Genomic DNA, 25,599 nt, shown 5'->3' on the forward strand with positions numbered 1-25,599 from the left:
ACAAAAATATTTACCGGGAACTTTACCGTGACACGTGATAATTAAATGAATGGCTGATGAGTGCAAGTGTGCTTTTTAGTTTTTATTACGCTGCCAGAAAGAAAAACAGTTTCACAGTAAAACAGTCTGACTGCAGCGCCAATGAGTCATTCGGAGAGATTAACACAAAATGTTCCACTGCATGTAAGTGAAATGTAGATTTAAAAGAATTACTTGGATGTATTTTCATATTAAAAAAAAATGTTTTTATGGGCTTCAATAGCCACTACGATTCAAAATTGAACATCTTAAATGGGGAAAGCCATCAGAAGAGCTTTTAGCTGTGCCACGTGTCAAAAAGCCTGCCTCCTCTAATTGGATTGTACAATCCAAGATGTTCACCCTTTATTTTTTCCCCTAGGTTAAAATACAGAATAAATCCATGTTAATGTCCGATTGCAGTCACGTAAGCTAATCTCCTGATTAGTGATGCCTGTCAGTTGTAATGATTCTCACAATTGTGTAATATTATTAGTGTAGTATCTCATTCCCAGCTGGTAACTAATGCGATGAATTAAGCATTTGTTCCACGAGCTTGAAACACGTCAGGATATTAAAAATGTTGTTATGGCACGACAAATACAGAATCCTATCTGATGCTACTGTACATCGTTATTTTTAATGAGACGACAGCTGTTCATTTCTGTACTCTGCTAATGGTAGACCTCAGGGGGAAGCAGTGATAGAATTTGAAACCGAGTGGCAGCAGGAAGATTTTTTTCCCACCATGCTTTGTCTGATTCTGTGGTTTCTTTGAAAGATCGCTATTTTGTTCCGTGCAAGTACAGATGAACGGTTTTGACCTTTTAATATTTTAATAATGCTATAAACTATACAGTTTCATTGCAATCTGCATCTTTAATGTTTCATATTAACGTACCGCTAATCATAGTCTATCACAGCCCTTGGTTAATGCATTTCGTGCATAAGGGAGTATTGCAGCAGCACGTTTGTGTTAGTACTGGTCTTAAACAAAGACATAGAGTCTATTCTACACAATACTCTGAGTTCTTGTTTCTCTTGAGATATACACCGGTCGGGCATAACATTATGACCACCTTCCTAATATTGTTTAGGTCTCTCTTGTGCCTCCAGAACAGCTGTGACTCATCAGGAGAACGGACATGGGCCTTCTGAGGGTGTCCTGTGGCGTCTGGCAACAGAATGTTGTTAGTGGGGGTCTTTGGGTCCTGTGGGTTGAAGGGGAGATACTTGATCAGTTTGGGATCTAGTGAATTTGGAGGCCAGGTCAACACCTTGTGCTGTTCTTCATTTTTTTTGAGTTGTTCCTAAACTGTTTTTGTGTGTGTGTCTGTGTCAGGCTGCATTCTGCTGGGGATGGCTGCTGCATCAAGGAGTGTCATTGCTATGGGGTGGGGGTGCCTGGTCTGGTCTAGGTGGGTGCTACATGTCTAAGTAACATCCACACCAATGAATGCCAGGTCCAAAAGTTTCCCAGCAGAACATTGAATTGTCACAAGATGGTCAATGCTATTTACTTCTCCTGGTTTTAATGTTGTGGCTGATCTGTGTATATATAGTTACTGTCCCATTCTTCATTCAGGGTTTGTGATGAACATTAACAATTGAAAAATGAAGGAACAGAAAAGGATTAAAGTTTTCATGTCATCACTGCAGCTGTATGATCACAGATTTGTGAGGATTAAAATATGATATTGTGCACTAACAACATCCCATACATTAAATATAGATTTCAACTGTTGACAACAATGTGACACATTTGTTCAATTATTAGGAACTCCTCTATTATTAGTTGCAACGATTGACATATCAGAGTGTAACTATGATTTGCAGGTTGACACGAATGCTGATTATAAGTTGGAAACTTGTAATTACAGCATCTCTGAAATGACACGAACATAAAGTGGATGTCAGAACTGGGTCGAGAGAACCAAAAGTAGTTCTATGACTATATTTAACATCTGTGACGGTTCGTCCAACCGGTGGTTGGACCCCAAAGCAGGAGATAAAACCGCGGGTAAAAGTCAATCAAGAGGAGTTTATTCACAAACTCGGTAAGTTCCAAGTCAACAAAACAACAATACAAAAGGGCAAACAAAAGTCGCTGGAAACTCCAGGAGTACCGACAAAAGAACTGAAAAAACGGCTGCCGGGGCAGGATTCTGGCTCTCCCTGGGAGGCACTGGATGGAAGGAACAAGAAAACACGAGAGGTAAGTCCCAAGTAGCAAAAGATTCTCTAGGCACGACGGAAACCGAAGAGCTAGCACCAACCATGACATGTGGAATTATCTGGCACTGGAGGGAAGCCACAGCCCGCCTTTTAAGGAGTGTAGATTGCAGAGTGAATGCGGCTGTGTCATGAGCTCCTGCCAGAATCCTGCCCAGGTGAGCCTAATGAGGGGGGGAGAGAAAGAGAGAGCAGGAAAAGAACAAAACACCAGCACTGGAAACCCAGGACCATAACAGTACCCCCCCCTCAATGGGCGCCACCTGGCGTCCTACCTGGCTTGTCCGGATATTTGAGATAGAAATCAGAGAGCAACTGGAGGTCGAGGATAAGAGATCTGGAAACCCAGGAGCGTTCCTCAGGGCCGAACCCCTCCCAGTCAACGAGGTACTGATAGCCTCGGCCCCGCCTGCGGACATCCAGGATCTCCTTGACCGTAAATGCGGGTTGACCATCAATGATGCGGGGAGGTGGGGGGGAGTCAGTTGGGGGATGGAGAGGGCTCTCCACCACTGGCTTCAGAAGGGAGACATGGAAAACAGGGTGAACCCTGAGGGCTGCCGGCAGCTTTAATCGGACGGCACTGGGGTTAACGATTCTGTCGATGGGATAGGGGCCAATGTAGCGAGGAGCAAGCTTCCTAGAATCCACCTGAAGTGGAAGATCGCGGGCCGACAACCAGACCTTCTGTCCCACTTGGTAATCTGGAGCTGGAACCCGGTGTCGGTCGGCTATGCGACGATTCCTCGCAGTGGTACGTTCCAGAGCGGCCCGCGTCTCCCGCCAAACTCGTCGGGCTCGGCGGAACTGAGCCTGGACAGAGGGCACTGCCACTTCAGCCTCCTGGCTAGGAAACAGCGGGGGTTGGAACCCATGGGTGACCATGAAGGGGGACAAACCTGTGGCAGAGCTAATCAGGGAGTTGTGGGCGTATTCAACCCACGGCAGGTGAGTGGACCAGGAAGCCGGGAGACGTGATGCCACGCAGCGCAGTGAAGCCTCCATATCCTGATTCGCCCGTTCTGCTTGTCCGTTGGACTGGGGGTGATAACCGGATGTGAGACTGCAGGTGGTCCCCAAGGACTGACAAAAGGCCTTCCAGACTCGGGAGGAGAACTGTGGACCCCGGTCAGACACGATGTCCTCAGGGATGCCGTGGAGGCGGAACACATGTTGCACTAACAGATTAGCGGTTTCTAAGGCCGATGGGAGTTTAGGAAGGGGAACCAGATGCACGGCCTTAGAGAACCGATCTACAATGGTCAAAATAGTTGTGTTCCCGTCAGATGGAGGAAGACCCGTGACAAAGTCCACTGCTATGCATGACCAAGGGCGGCGGGGAACAGGCAGAGGTCGCAGGAGGCCGGCCGGGGGGCGATGTGAGGCTTTGTTGCGGGCACAGACAGAACAGGCGGCAACAAACTCCCTAATATCTGCAGACATGGATGGCCACCAGAATCGTTGTTGGACCAAAGAGATCGACCGATGAGCCCCAGGGTGGCAGGCGAGTTTGGAAGAGTGACCCCACTGGAGTACGGACGGCCTTACTGCCGGAGGAACAAACAGGCGTCCGGGTGGGCAACCCTCCGGGGTAGGATGTTGTTTAAGGGCATCCCGAACTTCTTGCTCCACCTGCCATCGAATGGCACCCACAACACAGGAGGAGGGCAGGATGGTGTTTGTGGTCACCTCTTCTTCCTCAGGAGGCGTGAACTGGCGAGACAGGGCATCAGGTTTCAGGTTCTTGGGTCCAGGTCGATAAGTCAGTGTAAAATTGAATCGCCCCAGGAACAGAGCCCACCGAGCCTGGCGGGAGTTGAGCCGGCGAGCCGAGCGGAGGTAGGACAAGTTTTTATGATCTGTCCAGACAATAAAGGGGTGAGCGGCGCCCTCCAACCAGTGCCGCCATTCCTGGAGAGCCAAGACCACTGCCAGCAACTCACGGTTCCCCACATCATAATTCCTCTCAGCTGGAGAGAGTCGACGGGAGAAGAATGCGCAGGGGTGAAGTTTGTTGTCCGCAGGGAGGCGCTGGGAGAGGACGGCCCCCACTCCTGAGTCAGAAGCATCGACCTCCACGATGAATTGCATCTCTGGATCCGGGTGGACAAGCACAGGGGCATTAATGAACATTTTCTTCAAGTGATCAAAAGCCGACTGGGCATCGGAACTCCATGCAAAAGGGGCCTTAACAGAGGTTAGCTGAGTAAGGGGGGCAGCTACCTTACTGTAGTTTCTAATGAATCGCCGGTAAAAATTGGCAAAACCAAGGAAGCGTTGCAGCTGCTTACGAGACTCGGGAGTAGGCCACTCTGCCACTGCCTTAACCTTCACTGGGTCTGGGTGAAGCTGCCCCTTCTCAATAACATACCCCAAGAAGGTCGTTTTGGTGACATGAAATTCACATTTGTCTGCCTTCACAAACAATCTGTTCTCGAGCAGCCGCTGGAGCACCTCCCGGACGTGTTCGATATGTTCCCTGGGGTTGCGAGAGAACACCAAAATATCATCTAAATACACAAAAACACGTTTATTTAACAAATCACGTAAGACATCATTTACAAGTGCCTGGAAGACAGCAGGAGCGTTAGTGAGTCCAAAAGGCATAACTAAATACTCAAAGTGTCCAAGGGGAGTGTTGAAAGCTGTCTTCCACTCATCTCCCTCACGGATTCTCACGAGGTGATATGCGTTTCTTAGGTCTAATTTAGTGAAGATGGTGGTGTTGTGTAGTGGCTCAAAAGCAGAGTTCATAAGTGGGAGCGGGTACTTGTTCTTTATTGTGATGTCATTCAAACCTGCGTAGTCAATACAGGGGCGGAGCGATTTGTCCTTCTTTTCAACAAAAAAAAAACCTGCACCCACCGGAGAGGAAGAGGGCCGAATAAGACCGGCGTCCAGGGATTCCGTGATATACTTCTCCATAGCCTCCTTCTCAGGTTTGCTGAGGTTGTACAGTCGCTTGGATGGGAGAGGTGATCCTGGAAGGAGGTCTATGGAGCAGTCGTAAGGGCGGTGAGGAGGGAGAGAGAGGGCCTGGTCCTTACTGAAAACCTCCTGGAGGTCGTGATATTCCTGGGGTACGTTGACCAAGCTAATGTGTTCCGGTGTGGTGGGGTTCCTGGAGTCTGGACCGGGGATAGCTGACCGGAGGCAGTGGGCGTGGCAGTGGTGACTCCACCTCCGTATCGTCGATGTTCCCCAGTCCACATGAGGGTTATGAGTCTTCAGCCAGGGTAACCCCACCACCACCTGGGTCACAGGAGAGGAGATAACATACAGTTCAATATGTTCTTGATGATTACCAGAGATCAAGAGTTTCAGAGGTTCTGTTTTGTGTGTGATCAGTGTCAATTGTTGGCCATCTATGGCTAAAACCTCCTTGGGCGAGTCCAATTCCCTCAGGGGTAGATTGTGTTGCTGAACCAGGCCTGAATCAATGAAACTTTCGTCGGCCCCACTGTCCACCAGCACATGGACTGGAATGGCAAGATGGGGCCGGAGCAACATACCTTTGAGATAAGAGCGGGAGCCAGTTCTGGCCGAAGTAGCCGTGGACCGGACCACCTGGGTTCTCTGGCGCGGGGAGGAGTTTCCGGAGTTCTGAAGTTCTGGGCACTTGGCCAATATGTGTCCCTTGTCGCCGCAATATATGCAAAGACCTTGTCTCAGGCGTCGCTGCCGCTCCGCCAGAGTCAAGCGGGCGCGCCCCAGCTGCATTGGTTCCCCTGGAGGTCCCATCGCTGTGGGTTGAGGCCGGCCATCGGGTTCCGTGTAGTCAGTGGCAGGGAATGGCAGCCCCTTATCTCGTTGGCGGTGAGGAGCAGGGTCGAATAGTTGTAATCCGTCACTGGCTCTTTCCCTGCGCCTTTCCCTAAGCCGATTGTCTAAACTGATGGCTAGCCGAATCAGTTCCTCCAGGGAGGTAGAATTGTCCCTTACTGCTAGCTCGTCTCTTAATTGGTTGTTCAGGCTTCTGCGAAAAATGGCCCGAAGAGCACCATCATCCCATCCACACTCCGCCGCCAGAATGCGGAAGGTGATGGCGAACTGGGCCACTGGTTGGTCACCCTGCCTGAGCTCCAGTAGCTGCCCCTCAGCTTCTCTGCCTCTGACTGGGTGATCGAAAATCTGTCTCATTTCTCTGGTAAATAGCATGTAATTCGAGTACAATTCGGGTCGCTGGTTGGAGACAGCCATGGCCCATGTAGCTGCCTGACCGGACATAAGGCTCATAACATAAGCTACTTTAGCTGAGTCTGTGACATAGGTTGTGGTCTGTTGGCTGAAAACAAGTGAGCATTGGTGAAGAAATTGTGCACATGCCCCTAACTGACCCTCATACCTGGTGGGTGTGGGAATGAATGGTTCTCGAGGAAGGGGCGCCAATGCTGGATTAGCCTCGGCTGGAGTGGGCGGTTGAGGAGGAGTTGCTGGGGCTGCTGAAGTGGTGAGCCGGGCAACGATGGTCTCTAGTCGCTTGTCGAGCTGAGTCATACCCATGGTGAGAGAGTCGAGACGGTCTGAAAGTGAGCGTAAAGCGGAATCATGCTGTCCCACCATCGCTCCCTGTTTGGAAAGGACGTCAAACACGCGGTTAGTCTCCGCGGGGTCCATTGTTGGGCCAGATAATTCTGTGACGGTTCGTCCAACCGGTGGTTGGACCCCAAAGCAGGAGATAAAACCGCGGGTAAAAGTCAATCAAGAGGAGTTTATTCACAAACTCGGTAAGTTCCAAGTCAACAAAACAACAATACAAAAGGGCAAACAAAAGTCGCTGGAAACTCCAGGAGTACCGACAAAAGAACTGAAAAAACGGCTGCCGGGGCAGGATTCTGGCTCTCCCTGGGAGGCACTGGATGGAAGGAACAAGAAAACACGAGAGGTAAGTCCCAAGTAGCAAAAGATTCTCTAGGCACGACGGAAACCGAAGAGCTAGCACCAACCATGACATGTGGAATTATCTGGCACTGGAGGGAAGCCACAGCCCGCCTTTTAAGGAGTGTAGATTGCAGAGTGAATGCGGCTGTGTCATGAGCTCCTGCCAGAATCCTGCCCAGGTGAGCCTAATGAGGGGGGGAGAGAAAGAGAGAGCAGGAAAAGAACAAAACACCAGCACTGGAAACCCAGGACCATAACAACATCATCACGAAGTACTGCAAGCCAGACTGAGAATATGAGATTGCTGCACCGTGAAGGCCAAGTTTCCACTCGATGTTCAGAGTAACAGCGAAGGGCACATTTCACTTCGTATGTTGCTTTTAGCCACCTGTCTCGCGACTTTCTGTGTTTTCTTCTCAAGAGGTCTAAGACTGTACGCCCTCTAATTCCCCATTCCTTAAATACCAGATGGTAACATGAAGTATTTTGAACGATGGCGTGTCGCAAAATGACTTCTCTGCACTCTATATCCAGCACAAATGGAGAAAATGAGAAACATCAGGAGCTCCAGAGAGAGAGAGAGAGAGAGAGAGAGAGAGAAAGAGAAAGAGAGGATGTTACAGGAGCTGATGTGTCACACGCAGGTGCATGCACAGGCTATTTCAGAGAGAATTGATGCTCTCTATAAAATGTATAGTAACCGCGGTAAACAACCTGTTCCGGTTCATTTATAATGCAGGAACACAGCATAGTCCCTGGAAAAAGGGACCCTATGGAGGCTGAATCTCTGTGTGTGTGCTAAATGAGCGACATGCTGCAAGCTCCAGTCACAAAGAAGGCAGAGGCAACTGAACTGAAGCAAAACAGACTGAACACACATAAGAAGGCAGTGACAGTGATGGAAAACTGAACTGAAACTGACTAATAATTACAGGAAAACAGACATTTTTTAGATTGGGGAAAAGAATTACGTATTTACTGGAATGAAGGGCCTCTTTTACACCTATCAGCCACAACATTAAAACCACTGACAGGAGAAGTGAATAACATTGGCCATCTGAAACTTCTGGATCTGGCATTCGTGTGGATGTTACTTAGACATGCACCTAGACCAGACCAGGCACCCCCACCCTATAGCAATGACACTCCTTGATGGCAGCAGCCATCACCAGCAGGATGCAGCCTGACAAAGACCCACACACACAAAAACGATTTAGGAACAACTCAAAAAAAACATGAAGAACAGCACAAGATGTTGACCTGGCCTCCAAATTCACTAGATCCCAAACTGACCAGGTATCTGAGGGTGATCCACGGAGGCCCCTCCCCTCAACCCATAGGACCCAAAGAGCCCCACTGACAACATTGTGTTACCAGACACCACAGGACACCCTCAGAAGGCCCATGTCCATTCTCTGATGTATCAGAACTGTTTTGGAGGCACAAGTGAGACCTACACAATATTAGGAAGGTGGTCATAATGTTATGCACAATTCTTAAATAGCTAATGATCAGAAGATATATTTTATCTGGCACATCGTCACATTATCACGGCTTATCGAGACATTAACCTGGAGCCACCTTTAATGCTAACAGCTATGCTTTTATTACTAACTATCAGTTGACGCGCTGGGATTAATGCAGCCCGTGATGCTGTCGGCATGTGTTACAACAGTGTTCAAGGTTTTCACACATACAAACAGTGCGCTGTTTTATCTGGAGACTCAGTGACTTTAAATGCACTTAGTGTGGTCTGATGAATAATTACCTAATTCAGGGAAGCTCTGCGCAGACAGAGACATGGCTTGCATTGAGGCAGTAAGTGTGTCTCTTTGTAGATTTCTGAATGTGAACTGACGCCGCAAGTCATAGAGAATCAGGTGAATTGAACAGCAGAAGACTTTCCCCTCATCTGACGCGAAACTGACGATGCTCTGTACACACCGCAGGCACACGGTCACCTTCAGACTGCGCAGGTATTGTTGCCACTGAAGCAACAACCGGCTTTGCTTTCATCCCTTTGATTGATGATTTGAATCTTTGGCCAGTGCTGGATGGCAGCATCGCAGGAAAAGAATCTATACTTGCTAGTTTCTTGTAGGGGTTCAAACCAAAACCAATCCAAAGGGAGAGGGGGCTTCTTTTGATGTACAGGATTAGAGGGTCAGCCACAAATGTTGACGCACAAAGGAGCTTATATATTTGGCGCTGATGAGCCAAATTTGATTCATTACTCAGTGAACAATAATTAAGTGAAGTATGTAAAGGGTATGACACGCTTCAAACGATTTGCCTTAAACTGAGGTCTCAGATGAGGGTTGTTTGTTTAGTCATCCGCTGTGGTTATCCATCAATGTCTCAGTCCCGATTTACTGCAGGTTTTGCTTTAGATTAGACACCCCGAGACACTTTGACTGAGATTCCCTGTCACAGATCTGTCAGTTTCGGCGAGCTCACTTTCCGAGGCAAAGTAGCTGAAAAACCTCAAAGTAAGCTGGAGTTTTAGTATTCAACCGCATCACGTTTAGCCTTCTCATCCACAAAGCACATTATGTTAATCTGACTCTCTGTGAATGCCCCGGGCTTTTCAGTCTCGGGGTTCTGTGAAACGTCTTGAGACAGTTGAGATTGTTATTGACACTATGTAATTAAATTGAATTGAGTCGGACACAACAAACAGTGAGGCATCCTGAAACGTCTTATTGCAGGTTCTGGCGTGTTTGCACCCAATTACAGTTCGTGTGGTCTTTTAATCCCGGAGCTGACTGTCTATAAGGCCTCTTGATTGCTGTGGATTTTTTTTTTTTTTTTTTTTGGCAGGCTGTTCGTGCTAAAGATCTGGCAAGCGCAGCCAAAATAAATGCTTCACATTATTCACTGTTATTACAACACGGACGTCAGGCTCAGCGATGTGACTAACTGATTCTGGCTGGCTTTGGGGATCTCTGATCTTTTTTTTTTTGTTAATTAAATGTTTTAATAATGAGCGTGACATTTGTGGTTAAGACCGAAATGTATTGGTTCAAACATCCGTGGCCCTCATGGAATTATCCGTAATCACGACGGAGATCCCCTGACATTTTCTGTCAGGTCCAAGATTAAGTTTTTAATTTACTATTTCTGACCATGCACCTGCAGAACTAATATTTCTGACCATGCACCTGCAGAACTAATATCAAGCAGAGTGTAGCAGATAGTGTGGCTGTATGTTTTTCGTGTCTTATTCTTCACTGCTCCTCATCTCTGTCTTTCTCAGGTATCGTGTCGCTGATCTCTCTGGTGATCCTCTCCTACGACCGCTACAGCACCCTGACTGTCTACAACAAGCGCGGCCCAGACTACCGCAAGCCTCTTCTGGCGGTCGGAGGCTCTTGGCTGTATTCCTTGTTCTGGACAGTGCCCCCACTATTGGGCTGGAGCAGCTATGGGATAGAGGGGGCAGGGACAAGCTGCTCCGTCTCCTGGACGGTTAACACTGCCCAGTCGCATGCCTATATCATCTGCCTCTTCACCTTCTGCCTGGGTCTTCCTGTCCTGGTGATGATTTACTGCTATGGCAGGCTGCTTTGGGCGGTCAAACAGGTAGAGTTTAATGCATTAAGTGTGTGTAAATGTATGTGGTACATTGCTGGCAAATGCTCATGGGAAATCTTCGAATTTCTCAAAGAGATCCGAAGAGATTGTGGTTTGTTCGTTTCACGCCTGTTTCAAGTGTGCACGCCCAATAAAAGAGCGCCACGGACTAATCTCTGATATGAGTGAATGTCGATGTCTAGAAGAGTTGCACCAGCTGTCGCCAGTATGTGTCACACACGTCTCACACTTTAACAAAGCTGCTCTAGAAAAGGGACGCTTGGTGTCTGCATCCCTCTTCATATGACCTTCATATGAACAGATCTCATTTAAACCAGCAATCTTTCAAATCCCTTATCTAACTGTACACATACTTGAAGGACAGCAGAACGGCAACAAAACAACCATTATGTGCAACCGAAGGTAAAATATCAAATTTATTGATAGCTTCTTCTGTGTACATTAATTACACGGTTGATGATTTCCAAAACTGAAATGACATGGCACAGTGTATCTCTGTCTATCTGTCTTAAAAACAAGTACAGTCTCCCCGTCCTCTGCACAGAAATAGGTCAGTTTTACTTCTGAATCGTGCTGGGCGGAGCAGGTCATGGATGTCTCTCTCACCACAGTGAAAGAAGGTCACAAGACTGAAGCAAGTAACCCAGATATGCAGTTTGTTCCATCCATTTGGTTTAAAGGGGAACTACTGTTTTTTACAACCTGGACCTTTTTTCTGGCATAAAATGCGATCGTTTACTCACCCATATAATTTTTGTGTAATTTGCAGTCGTTTGGGAGATACTTAGATCTGAAACGAAACGCAACCTCTAAATGACGCATTATCTGCCACGAAACTTGTTCATTTCGCCAATATTTTGTTATAATACGCTACTGCTAGTTTTTTTGCAACAATATTTTTCCGATTCTGAGGTTGTGGACGAACCATAGCAGTAGAAAATTACAGTTAAACAAGCCGACCGCCGTGTGTGCGCGCGCCGCTCAGATATGACATCATCCAGGTCAGAAGACATAGATTGACCTACAGATCCCAGATGAAGATAACAGGTAACTCTGGACTCAACGGGGAATAGCACTAGCGTATGATAACAAAATATTGGTGTTTCATTTCACCAATATTTTGTTATCGTTCGCTAGTGCTATTCCCCGTTGAGTCCGGAGTTACCTGTTATCATCATCCGGGGTCTGTAGATTGACCTACAGACCCCGGATGATGTCTTCTGACCTGGATGATGTCATCTCTGAGCGCCATGCGCAACCGCAACGGTCGGCTTGTTTACCTGTAATTTGCTACTGCTATGATTCATCCACAGCCTCGGAACTGGAAAAATATTCAGCCATGTTGGCAAAAAAACTAGCATACGATAACAAAATATTGGTGAAATGAATGAGTGTTGCGGCAAATAATGTGTTATTTAGAGGCTGCGTTTCGGTGCCCCAGTCACTCCCACTATATGGATATACGCAGATCTAAATATCTCCTGACTGACTACAAATTACACAAAAGTTATATGGGTGAGTAAACTATCGTATTGTATGCCAGAAATAAGGTCCAGGTTGTAAAAAACAGTAGTTCACCTTTAACTGCACATCGGATTCTATTAAGGTGCGACCGAAAAACTTTTTCAAGCCTGTCCCATTTAGATTTTAGATTTTAGCAGTACCACATGGGAGAGCTGAAAAGGCTTCCCGTCAGTCCTGTTTAAAGGCCGGCTCCACAATCATCTCAGACAGACACGGGAGAAGCTGACAGACGACATGATGTGATGACGTGACATCAATGAAGTTTTCAGTTCGGCTACAGTGAAGTTTGAGTGAAGAACTTCCTGGTTGAATACATCAGCGCTAAATGTCATATTTGGTTGACAGCCTATAAATCAAGGAGAGCTGCATCACAGAGAATCTAAAGCTGGAGCTTCTTCACTCATCTCACACACAAGGATACAGGGCAGCCACAAGATAAAATGTCATATTTGAATACGCTCAAACGTTTACGAATCTGCTGATGAGTTAGCGTATCTGCGTTTCTCTTTTTATTTATCCTTTAAAAAGCAACACACTCTTTTCCCTTGGGTTGATGCAAAAGCAATATATGGTCTGTTTGTTAAGGCAGAACAAAGGAAATGGGTTTTTACTCCACTAACTACTCATTTCTTATTTGTTGAAAATGATCTGAAATGCAAATTAACAGGGCTGCAAAAAGAGCAATGCTAGGACCCTGAGGCTGCTGTCCCAGCACAATTTGTGCCACTCGGTGGAAACCAGCGTGGAAATGCTATGGAGGGGGTTGTTGCTCATGTCAGGCACCAATAAAGGAGGCAGGAAATTATGGCTTATTAACACTTGAATACAAAGCAGTAGCATGTGATTTTCTTAGTCTTCAAAATAACTGCACAGAACACAAATTAAGGGATTTCTATCGCTGTAAACGAATGCATGCCTCAAGGACAAACAAAGAGCTGAGCCACTGGATGTCACTTTACCCATCACCATGGCGCACATTTCCATGGTGATGGGGCCTTGTTGGGTTTCATGGAGCAACTTTAAATGTCAAGGTATCTTCCCTTCTAGCCATTTGGACAGTTTCTTCCCGCGAGCAAAGGAGGATTGCAGGGCGAGGGATTATCACAGCATTACTCCACAGACAAAGCCCAAGCCACTTAGCTTTCTTCTCGCTTTTTTCGGTTTAGTTTTAATCCAAGACCTCAGCCAGTCCCCCCTGTGTATTGTTATCAATAAGCGGCTTTTACAAAGTGCCCGGCTATAATTCGCTCTGTGTGGATTCTATTCGGGGAACTGGTTTCTGTTCAGTTTCATTACTTTTGTTCAGTCCCTCTTTGAATCATTTGTTCAGTCCGTAAAGATTTGCTGTCACTGGCCTTCAGTACAGCAACCCCTGCACTGTCAGGAGAACATTTTCCAGCCTAATAAGTTCACGTCACATCGGATCAAAGAGCGTATTTGATTTTGTGCAGTTTTGCCATCTATTAAAGCATGTGCCTGCGTGCTGGTGGCTATGAGGAGTCTCACCATATCTCTATGACATCCTTGCCATGGAGGTTGGAGGTTGGTAATGTTGTGTGGCACTGACTCCTTTTCTCATTTCTCAGTTTGTGCATCCTCGATTTCACTCTTTGCCTCATCTCTTGGTTGCTCCCAAGAGGGGGAGACTGGGGGAAGAGACCCAGGAGAGAAGAGCAGAGGCAACAGGCATTTGGGGAAAATGTCACATCAAATATGGCTTGTGGCACAGCTGCGTTATCTGTTCACTGTTTTGCAAAAGCTCCAAGCTCTTTTTTTTTATTCTGTCAATAGAGCATTTAAAAGTTAATAACAATTTATATTTTCACTCGTTTTTGAATTATTTCACTTATCGTGACTGCTGAAAATATTTCTGCGAAAACTTCCTCTCCCCTTGACATGTATTGTGGGATTTGACATCTTTTTTAAAAAGGTTCACGGCAGTCAATTTGTTTCTGGGCGGATGAAAAAAAAAAAAGAGGAGACAAAGTGGCACAAAAAAGAGAAATGATTGGTTCCCCCTTTTGTTGGCGAACCTTGAAGCAGCTACAAACTATGGGCGAGTGGGTGAAGACGAGGATAGTTAGCGGCTCGATAAATAACTAGTGGATAGCTGGGGCTGAGGTTTGAAGTTTAGCCAGGACGGCGATAAGGGTTTGCTGAGCATATGGCACTCTGAGGGGAGGGATCCAGAGAGCAGGGGACAGAGCTCAGCAGGAGGGAGCCGGTTGCTGGTGCTGACGCGCGAGGCCGGTTTGGAGTGGGGTCCAAGGGGGATGAGCAACGCTTAGTTCCAAGACTAGGAAGCAGGGGCAGCGAGATTGGGAGCACAGGGCTGGGACAGGACAGTGCGGAAGGACAGGCTGGTAATTTGGCTCGAAGCATAGTTTCACTGACTGGCAGCACTAAACTAGAGTTGAAGTGGAAGGGCTTTTGAAGAATCTATGAAGAAATCTGACTGCAGCTGGGGGGCCTCTGCTCTGACTCCAGCACACCTGTCGGCACTCTTGCAATTCAGCACAGAGACACACAAGGAGAGCCAAGAAGTGGGTGGGGGGGCGACAAGTGGGGAGATGAGCGAATGGGACGTACTGGTAGTGTTGAGTGGGGGGAGTTACAGAGACAGATGTGAGCAATAATCCAGAATGAAGTGGAAACATATTGTCCGCTGTGCCTTTCTTGCCATACCTCTTGGTACTATTTATTTATTTTAATTCTCCAAAAAGAATAGAGCTGGAAGAAAAACCGCAACACATATTTTTTAATTCACATGATGAGGATGAGATTCTCATTTGACGCAACGTTTGATCTCATTCTCTTTTGTGGCTAACATGTCACCGCCGTGCCCCTCCAAAAACAAAAAGATGTTCAGATTCTTTGCTAATTTCAGACCTCCCGCAGCATATTCGTGTTTGATTAAAAAAATAAAATAAAAATCAACCGGAAAAGAAATCAGAGAGAAATCTGAAAGGCCTCTGGAGAGGAAAATTGATGTGCGTCATACTCAAACACTAGACAGTCACACACTGTGAGCGTCGTGCGGACCATGAAACGACCAGCTGACTTAGGAAATGAGGAAAAAAAGGAAGAAGGAGATGGATTATTACAACTGCTAATCAAAACTAAACAACCACAGTAAGATGAAGAATATATTTAACGTGACAGGGTCTGTAATCTAACCAGTCCGAGATGACTTACGTGATTTAATAGGCGGACAAACACTGTATTTAATACTTTAATTCACCACATTCAGTATATAGGAGGCACAGGAGCATTGTTTTCACCAGTCTGGCCTTGCCTACTAAAGCTTTCACTCAGCTTTTCACGCAGCTGACCATGCAGTGTTTTCAGTACAAGGTTCTTTCTCTTCTGTTAACCGCTAGTGCTTCAGGTTTCCACTTTGTTGCACAAACACAGCTTGACTCAACTAATGACAGGATGTAGGAGCGGTGGCAAAGATTAAAGCGACTATAATAATTGCAAAACAATGTTTTTTCGACAAATCAAAATGCCGACTGTGGCAAAATGTTTTGTCACTCATCGGCTTACATACCATCGACTGCGAAACTTGGCTGTAATGTTCGTTGGCCTGTTCAATGAGAAACTCCAAGGGATTTATAGAAGAGGGTTATACCATTTGATTCAGCTGAAAGGGCTCAACTATAAGGATTCTGCAGGGAAAACAAATCCCCAGCAGCACTCGTGCATAAACATTAGAGATTAGGAAAGTCAACAGTACCAGAAGCTCACCACCAACAGAGAAAGCTGGAGCAGCGATCCGGATCTGCATCATATCGGAGATTTATAGGCATCGGCCTCTTTCTATTATTATAAAAGAGACACTTGTAAAAATGCTGCCACACAAACTACATTATAGCAGTATAATCCAATAAGGTTTTAGAGCTGCAAACTCAGGTGATGTGAATGTACATACAATATATCAATGGAACGGACGCAGTGCTTAGGGTTGAACCAGAGATCCAAGAGAAAGGGTGACACTTTATTTTCAACTTCCTTCTTCAATAGGAGTACATCTGACATCTCCTGCATGAGTAACTGGCTCAGGCCCAGTTTAATCCTCTGGAGGCTTTTAAGATTAACAACTATGCGCCTTTAGATTTCGGAAGTCTCAGATAAGTCTGTGAGAAAGTACTGGACTTCTGAGGATCTGCGCTGGGAAAAACTTTGCCCACTTCACGTTACCTCTTCTCGATTTACCCACATAACTTAAATTAAGATGAATGAAAGAGAGGCTGACATTAAAGCAGAGCCGTGTGTGTGTGGAGCCATCCGAAGAGTGGCGTTATAGGAGAACTTTAATTGGATTACAGTTGAAAGTTACAGCTTGATGAAATCAGATGAAATTGTGTACACAGTGAAAGTTGATCTTTGTTTACTGGTGTTATGACCTCCTTAGAGTGGTTCTCAGCAAAGTGATCTAACACAACTCCTCCAGAACAAACAGCAAGACAAACGTTCATCTTATTTTTTTACTTTTTATCGCAGTTCTGGGGCACAAACCCACAGCCAGACTACCGTATTACTTAAAGGGACAGCGCTATTTTTCTAAAAGTGCCTTTTTCTTCTTAGAGTAACAAAAACAAAGATGGATAGACCCCTGCTTTAAACTGTAACTTATAAAGAAAAATGATGCAGCTTCAACAGTAAACATAAACAAGATGGGCCGGTCAAAATAAATGTACAATGAGAAGCCACTCAGGGCAGCCCACAAAGGGCCATGGGAGCTGGTGTCTCCTTTAGCCTTCAGTAGCAATAAGTTCATGAGCTTCTTTACAAATAAAATTGTAGGCATTAGAGAAAACTTTCAAGGCATCCTTCCAACAGCTGTAGGCGTTAGAAACGTCTGTAGCACCTAATCAATATCTGGAATCCTTCTCCCCAGTAGATCTTCTTGAGCTCTCTTCAACAATTACAGGATCTAAACCATCAACCTGTCTTCTAGAGCCCATCCCAACTAAATTGCTCAAGGACGTTTTTCCATTAATTAACACCTCCATATTAAACCAGATAAGTGTATCTTTATTAACAGGATATGTGCCTCACTCTTTTAAGATTGCTGTAATTAAACCCTTACTTAAGAAAGCCACTCTAGATCCAGATGTTTTAGCCAACTATAGACCAATTTCCAACCTTCATTTTATTTCTAAAATTCTAGAAAAAGTTGTTGCTAATCAGTTGTGTGACCATTTAAACAGGAATGTTTTGTTTGAAGAGTTTCAGTCAGGTTTTAGAGATCATCACAGTACAGAAACGACTCTGGTTAAAGTTACCAACGATCTCCTCATGGCTTCAGACAGTGGACTTGTCTCTATACTTGTTCTGCTAGATCTTAGTGCTGCATTTGACACCATTGATCACAATATTTTACTACAGAGGCTTGAAAGTGTGATCAAGATTAAAGGAACTGCATTAGACTGGTTTGAATCCTATCTGTCTGACAGATTCCAGTTTGTCCATGTCAACAATGATTCTTCTACTTATATAAAAGTAAGTTATGGAGTTCCTCAGGGTTCTGTGCTAGGACCAATACTCTTTACGTAGCTGCTTCCATTGCTATGCAGATGACACCCAGCTATATTTATCCATGAGACAAGATTAAACTAATCACCTGGGTAAACTCCAAGCATGCCTTAAAGACATAAAGGCTTGGATGACCTGTAATTTCTTACTCTTAAACTCAGACAAAACAAAAGTTATTGTATTTGGCCCTAAACACCTCAGAGATTCATTATCTAATCACCTGGCTTCTTTGGATGGCATTACCTTGGCCTTCAGTACTACTGTGAAAAACCTTTGCGTTATATTCGACGAGGATATGTCCTTTAATTCGCACATAAAGCAAGTAACCAGGACTGCCTTCTTTCACCTGCGTAATATCGGCAAAATTAGGAACATCCTGTCTCAGAGTGATACTGAAAAACTAGTTCATGCATTTGCGTCATCCAGGCTGGATTACTGTAATTCATTACTGTCTGGCTGTCCAAATAGCTCTTTAAAAAGTCTTGATTGATCAGTTGATTCAAAATGCCGCAGTTATGTCCCCCCATATGAGCTGGGTTCTGCTCAAGGTTTCTTCCTGTTAAAAGGGAGTTTTTGCATCCTTCAGACCGGATGTTGTAAAGCGTCTTGAGACGATTTGTATTGTTATTTTCTGATTTCTGATTTAATTTTCTGTAACCGCTTATCCTCTGGAGGGTTACGGGGGGGGCTGGAGCCTATCCCGGCTGTCATCAGGGGTACACCCTGGACAGGTCTCCAGTCTATCGCAGGGCTAACACAGAGAGACAGACAACCATTCACACTCACACCTACGGCCAATTTAGAATCACCTATTAACCTAACAAGCATGTCTTTGGACAGCGGGAGGAAGCCGGAGTACCCGGAGAGAACATGCCAAACTAAACCCTAATCAGAAATAAGAAAGAAAGACAACTGAACCCATTCAATGAGCTAAATCGATAAAACAAAAGCTAAATAACAGTGGCTCCTGCTGCAGTGGCTGTGAAAAGAAGATGTGAGATAGGGAGACATGGTTCCTCCCCCTTTTTATCAGATCCTTCCAATTACCGCGGATCAGCTTCACCTGAGGGAGAGAACACAAGACACCACATTTAACCAGTCTTGGCCAGCAGACTGGAAAACCTGAGCCTGTAACAATTGTTGAATTTTGAGTTTTTAAGCATTAATATTTTGGCCTTGTTCACAATGAGCATATTCTTGACATTCTTGAACCTTGGGGCAAGGTAGAATGTCTTTATCACTGGAACCTGAGTGGTTTTGGGTCTTTGTGTGCACCGCACAACGATGGACGATGAACACAAAGATGAAGCAGTCAGCAGAGACAACAACACATTTTATTTAATCAAATGCCAAGATCTTGCACTGACTGAAGGTTTCGCCAATACACCAAGGACCCGTTGTTAACAACACACTATATATTAATCATTTTGTATGCAGCAGATTTCAAATAAATTGTGTTCAGTTGCGAGAATGACGACTTAATACACCCATAAATTATTCCCCGTCTTCTTACCTGGATGATGAAACATTGTCACGTCGGTGTGGGATATGGGAGCACAGTAGCAGAGTGTGGGTATTGATTTATATTTTTCTCAATCATAACATGTTTTTAAATTGATTTTCTATCGTCTGGACAGATGATGGGTCTTCCGTTGTATAAAACTATGAATAGTTTCCATTTTCTATTTGGAAAATGCCTTTTAAGTCCCTCTTTTATCACTTTTTTAAGTGTGTGTTGCACAACAGGGCAATAATAGAGCTGCCTGAAGTGCTTGTCCCACAATGCGCTTCATGGATAGCTTAGAGAGAAATCTATGAGTCGTTTCCAAGGCCTCTGGACTCCGCATGAAACCACCTGATGCCTGAAAATCTCATAGCGAATCAAAACCGTCTTTCCGAGCTTTGCAAGAAAACTTTAAACATAAAACCCCCAAGCTGATTATTTGTTTTTTGTCCTCATCAATCCTCTCTCCTCCCGTTATCCACAGGTCGGTAAAATCCGAAAGACTGCAGCCCGAAAGAGAGAGTACCACATACTGTTTATGGTCCTGACCACAGCAGCGTGCTACTTGTTGTGCTGGATGCCTTACGGCGTGGTGGCCATGATGGCAACGTTCGGCCCGCCCAACATCATTAGCCCCGTGGCCAGCGTGGTTCCCTCACTGCTGGCCAAGAGCAGCACCGTCATCAACCCCCTCATCTACATACTCATGAACAAACAGGTGAGTCCTTTTTGCAGTCACAACGAAACTCAAGGCCCTTTGACATGTACAACGCCTTTATTTACACAGTAAAAAAGGACAAATTACAACAGCTGAAATCATACAAATGCTCTATTTAAATATCAATTCAAGTGTAAGAAGAAGAGAATTCACTGACAAATTAAAAATCAAGAACACCCTAAGGCTGCTGGGAGTGAAACTGATTCTTCACTCTTATTACTATTAGTCAAAGATGCTTCTCTTTCTCTTCGTCCCTTTATGGGATTACCGCAAGAAGCTGAAAAGGGGAAATGTAGAAAAAAAAGAGGCTGAACAATCCTTCAGAGGCAATGTGGTGCAGAAATTCCCACAATAATGAATAAAACCCAGACATGAAAAACTGGCCTCAAGAGAAAAGAGCAGTGAGGGGAAAATGTAATCATCAATGTCTCCAAACATGTCTCTCAAGCTCACTACTACGCCAAACTGTAAAGTTCATGCCAAGATTTCAGTACAATGCCCTGTACTTATTACAAGCAATAAATTCTGTTGTCTTGAAGAAGATAGAAAATTCTATTAAAGATGACCTTAAGCATCCCCGAGAGAAGCAATAGCACCTTAGAAGTCCTGCTATTACTCCGAGTCCTCATCTCGCATTTATTCAATGAAACCGAGACATAATTAAAAATGGAATATGGCACGATATTAAGATGCAAAGATGAAGTAGCCGGAAGGCATTGCACTTAATCAAGTGCTTCCAGCGAACTGCTGATAGCTGCGCCGCAGCTAGATGTGATCCACTAGCATGCATTAGAAACATCACTTGAGAAAAAGAAAAACTTGTGGCACAATCGCCTCTCACAACAGTTAATGACAATGGTGACTACTTGCAGCACAGTACAGCACAGACAGTTTAAGACTTAGCCCTGATCCTTATTTGCATGCTCTGTGCACTGGAAAGTAATCAGAAATATACATGTACGATATGTTCAGGGCTTTTTGCACCTTCAGTGTGCTACAATCACAAGCACTAGAACATGTTATCGTTTATCTCAACAGAGAACCGTAAAACCTACAGCAGAGCTAAAAAAACCCTGCATGATTCAAAATGAATGCGGGAATCTCCGTAAGCATCAAAAACCTTAAATCCTCTGTCACAGTCGCTGACTTTACTGGGTACCTTGCTCTAAGAATTGTCAAATAACTGGGGCTGGGTATTAAGCTCTGCATTTTTATTTTTTTTTTTGCATCGTAAACAAAATGTGTCCAAAGCACGATACGCGTGGTTATGCTGCACATGCATGTGAGGTGAGACCATTTATTGATCAATATAAACACAACATTTCTATCTTCAATATCACACGAGTTAAAATGCTTCCATGGCAATATTTGTTTTACAGAATTTTGCATCAATGTGATGAAGAACCTTTGCGTATAATTCACTGAATTAGTCATCGGGTTATTTAATCTAATATACTTACATGCTTTCTCAATTGGAATTTCCAGAAAAACACAATTTACATTTTACCAATGTTGCAGTATAAAACACCAGTACTGAAAACTGGCACCAAAAAAAAAAAAGGTCAAAATATGGAGAGAAGCTTGTGTCTTTCTCTTTTTTTCCCAGGTATGATTGTTCAATTTTTTATTTTTTTACCTGTGTGTTTAAACCAATACTACAAATCCTGATAATACCCAGCCCGAGTCAAATCCCAGCATCATCTACATACTACTATACTATTACTACTATTACTACTACTACAACAGAGCCATCAAACTATTCAGTATCATTCCTGTAATGTTTTCACTTCTTTACCAAAACACAACCAATGGCACAAGCACATTTTGTAGAAAAGAACGCTTAATAACAATAAAAAAAAAAAAAATCTCTGTTATTGGCAAAACCTTTTCTGACCACACGTCTGCAGCGAGAACAACGAAAACAAAACATAAAACACACACACACGGCCTTCTTTCCCATGTACCGAACTCATACCCCAAGAGCTTCCCCCAGGTGTGGCACTGGCTCACTGTAAACATAAAGATCATCCTACCTGGAGACAAAGCAAATCTCAAGAGATTTCCGGCCCGAATTCCTCTTTTTAAAATCGTCTCCAGTCTAAGCTGTGGATGGGCGCAGACTAATAATAAAAGATTGGGGGAATATGAGTTGCGGGGGAATGCGCATCATGCCGTTACATAACAAAGAAATAACCCTGCAATGAGCTGCACATAAGTAGAGCTGCAGAGGGTTTTGGCCACAACACGCAGTGGTAAAATTACATTCAATAAAAGAGTGAACTGACCACCAACAAATGGAGGGGGTGGGGGGGCTGGTGATTGCTGAGGCAGAGCTGAGAAGCCCCTGAAACCCGCCACTTCAGAAAACATCTCCAGACCTCCGCACTGAACCGAATGGTACTGCAGTCCTGCCACAGTATGTACTGCATGTATATCTGAACAGTCACAAGGCAACCCGAGGAAAGTGTTCAGTCGACCACCAGGCACAGGGTTACGGCTGTTCTGAGCACCGGTTTGTTCTGAAGATCCGCTTTGGCCCCTTTTTTTAATTTTTTTTTTTATTTGATTTGATTACGACAATTGACGCTCTTTTTAAAAAAAAAAAAAAAAAAGTGAACAAGAAGTGACAAACTGGTATCGAGCTTAATAGCATCAGTAGTCTGAAAATGAACTGCTCGTGACGACGGCCACTTTCGCAGGAAGATATGTACAGCCTGCTGCGACGAAATCTGCATTCTCCTGCATGTGTGTGCTGCCGTTTCGTGTACGTAAAAGTGTGTGAACGTTGGTTCGTATTCACATTCAGCGTGGATGACGTCTCGGTTTATTCACAACCCTTTGGACCAGTGAAAAAATAAGAGAAAAAAAGATCCCTCGTTATTGAACAGTGGCATTTCCTGTAGGTGGAGAACCACCGTACTACTGAAAAACACAGATTTTACACCATTGAATCACACCCAGTTATTAAAAATGGTCTAAGACATTGATCTGTTGCTACCCTCAGCTCCACAGCTAATGTGGCTCAGCTAAAGCAGAGAAATAAAAATGTTTTTCAGCTCCATCTGTCCAGTAAACCATCTTGATGAAGACACGGTCTTTCAGAAACCTCCATGCTGATCCTTCCCTGGAAGGCTATGGCTTATGCTCTTCATGGGTCTAATTTGAAACTTGTAAGCTTCAGCCTCTTCGCCTGTGGCGGCTTTATTGCACCTCTCCCTTGGTCAGCCAGAAAAGGCCAGAGTATGTGTGTGTGGGTGTGCGTTCGGGCTCAGAGCGTTCAGGTTTCATATCTTCAGATGTCACAGTTGACGGTGCGTAAGCCTGGAAGAGTGACGCGGCCTCTCCTCTTGAGGTCACTCTCGGGGCCCGTGTTGATCCGCTGGATCAGGCTCTTCTCGAAGAGGAGGGGGTGGTAGGCACCCAGTGTACAGGCGGCGTCGTAATAACGCTCGTGGTAGTGGCACAGGTCCGTCTGCCTCATGGAGGGAATGTACTCGTACACGTGCACCTGCTCGCACAGCGCCATCATCATGAGGATACCTGGGATGGGAACACACACACAAAAAGAAGAATTCATGAATGTTTCATATTTGCTGGTTTAACTTCAAAATACGACATCAAGAATTTACGCAGATACAAGACGCAAGAATGATCACCAAGAAAAACAGAGCTGGCTGCATTTAGGTGGACAATGTCACTAATTAAAATGGATTCTGATCAGAGATTCCAACTTAACTTCTCACATTTTGCACACAAGAAGTTTTTTTTTTCAGTATTGACGACACTAAATTTACTCAAAAGAAAAAGATGACGATGATGTTTGAGCAGCTCCTTGTTTTGCTGCCGAAACTCACGTCACCTGATGTTTACACCAGATGGTACTCAACGGTTATTAAAGCTTTACACCACCAATTCTCAGACCGATTGAAAACTACATGTGGATTGGGTCAGTCTGTTTGGATTGAATAAGTTGCATGATGCACATTTGTCCCGATTGAGCCACGTAAAACAAACGTAGCTAAAGAACGCTTCTCCCATCTTTTTTACAGGGACAAAGCGTTCACACAGTTTCCCACGGTCACACCTGGACGCTGTCCAGTGCAACAACAAGTCTGAGTAGCACAGTAGCTCGGCTGAGCAGTTGGTAATAAGATTTGACTTTTTTTTTTTTTCCCCTAGTCCAGGGATGAGACAGGCGACCTTACAAACCAGAATCCCTTTAATCCTGGGATACACTCCAAACAAATTGAATGTGTTTCCCAACAAACCTCAGAAGGCAAACGAAAAGGGCAAGACACAGCATTTATTTCACTACAGTGATAACGGCATCTCAAATACAAAGGTTTGGCGTGTGGCCGACTGATGGCTGCTGCTTTCAATTAAAGAAGGGATTTTTTTCCCCAATCCAAGCGTAATATGTAATATCATTTCCCCATATCAAGTAGCTACTGCGCAGCTACATCAGCTGCAAGCATGAATGAGATTCACTGAGGTGCAGAAATTGCTATGAACCATACAGAGATAACAGTTCAGGTAGAACAGATGAAAATAGAAATGTCCACGGTTCTCCTACACCCCACGATTAACGTGCACTAAGACTAAGACTGTATTTAACACCTGCTCTTAAGTGTCAAGGGCTGTAGTTACTCTACGCTTCAAATGTGAAGGTCAGTTGTGCTGGAAAAAGAGACCGTATGTGCTCAGTGAAAGTGTTCTTTGGACAGAGATTAAAAAAAAAAAACCACACCACTGAATACATAATATATGAAGCCCGTGAGTTTGCCTGCCTCAGCGTGCCCTGCGTGATGTCTTTCATACACTGTGACATGCTGCCAACACAAAGAGCAGTGAGCTCACACATATATTTAGTTTTTTTTTTGTTTTGGTTCATTGCACCTAGCTTGGTACATTCCTGCTGATTTCTGTTTATCATTCGATGTCTGATGTTTGTCATTCTGCTCACAGCTTCCCTCCTTCCCCGTTGCTGCACTCCAGCACGAACGTACTAAATAAGAAATAAGCCAGCAAAATCCCTCGTTCAGAATCTGTGTGCCTGTCAGGTTGGCGTGCATTGTAAAACACGAAGCTATATATGCGTCGTCTTTATATGAAGACCCTACATTTCTTCCACTTTTGTAGTAATTATCAACGACTTTCACCATCGTAAATAAAATAAACGTGTTAAACCAGCTTGCAGTACATCTCAGTAGTACAACACAACAAACCAGCGGAAAAGAAATGTGTTTTTCCCTCATAGTTGCCCCTCCGCAGCTTGGATTATACTCCTGCAGCCGGTCTATTTCCAACATGCACCGTAGGGATTTAAGCCGTCTACAGCATTTACACCTGTGTGCTGAAATGTCTGTACTGTTGTGCAATTACGCCGCTAAAACCCTAAGCGGCGACTGGTCAGCTGCGTTGAGGTCCACTCTGCACATGGCTGAGCAGCACACGTTGGAGCTGAAGTTAATAAATGTGGCTCAATATCTACTTCACCGCTGCACAGAGCAAACGAAGAGAAAACGTCTGGGCAGACAGTGTGTAGGAGGCAAATAAAGGAGAGTTTTATGTGCTCGCCCGGCCTCTGAGA

The 25,599-nt window shown here is 44.8% G+C and overlaps 2 protein-coding genes across 2 annotated transcripts in view; one reads left to right on the top strand and one right to left on the bottom strand.

The window, feature by feature from the left end:
- Positions 1 to 25,599, top strand: part of tmtops2b (teleost multiple tissue opsin 2b) — a 32,360-nt gene that overhangs the window by 4,789 nt on the left and 1,972 nt on the right. The window contains exons 2-3 of the mRNA XM_084544323.1: positions 10,388 to 10,713; positions 19,776 to 20,009. Of these exons, the coding sequence (XP_084400449.1) occupies positions 10,388 to 10,713; positions 19,776 to 20,009 (560 nt within the window). The remainder of the gene's footprint in view (positions 1 to 10,387; positions 10,714 to 19,775; positions 20,010 to 25,599) is intronic.
- The window catches only part of st6gal2a (ST6 beta-galactosamide alpha-2,6-sialyltranferase 2a), a 42,767-nt gene continuing 37,221 nt past the window's right edge, over positions 20,054 to 25,599 (bottom strand). Inside the window, exon 7 of the mRNA XM_084544318.1 lies at positions 20,054 to 23,549. Within this exon, the coding sequence (XP_084400444.1) occupies positions 23,302 to 23,549 (248 nt within the window). The 3' untranslated portion in view covers positions 20,054 to 23,301. The remainder of the gene's footprint in view (positions 23,550 to 25,599) is intronic.

The sequence above is a fragment of the Chelon labrosus genome (assembly GCF_963514085.1).
Source record: "Chelon labrosus genome assembly, chromosome: 5".
Taxonomy (NCBI): Eukaryota; Metazoa; Chordata; class Actinopteri; order Mugiliformes; family Mugilidae; genus Chelon; species Chelon labrosus.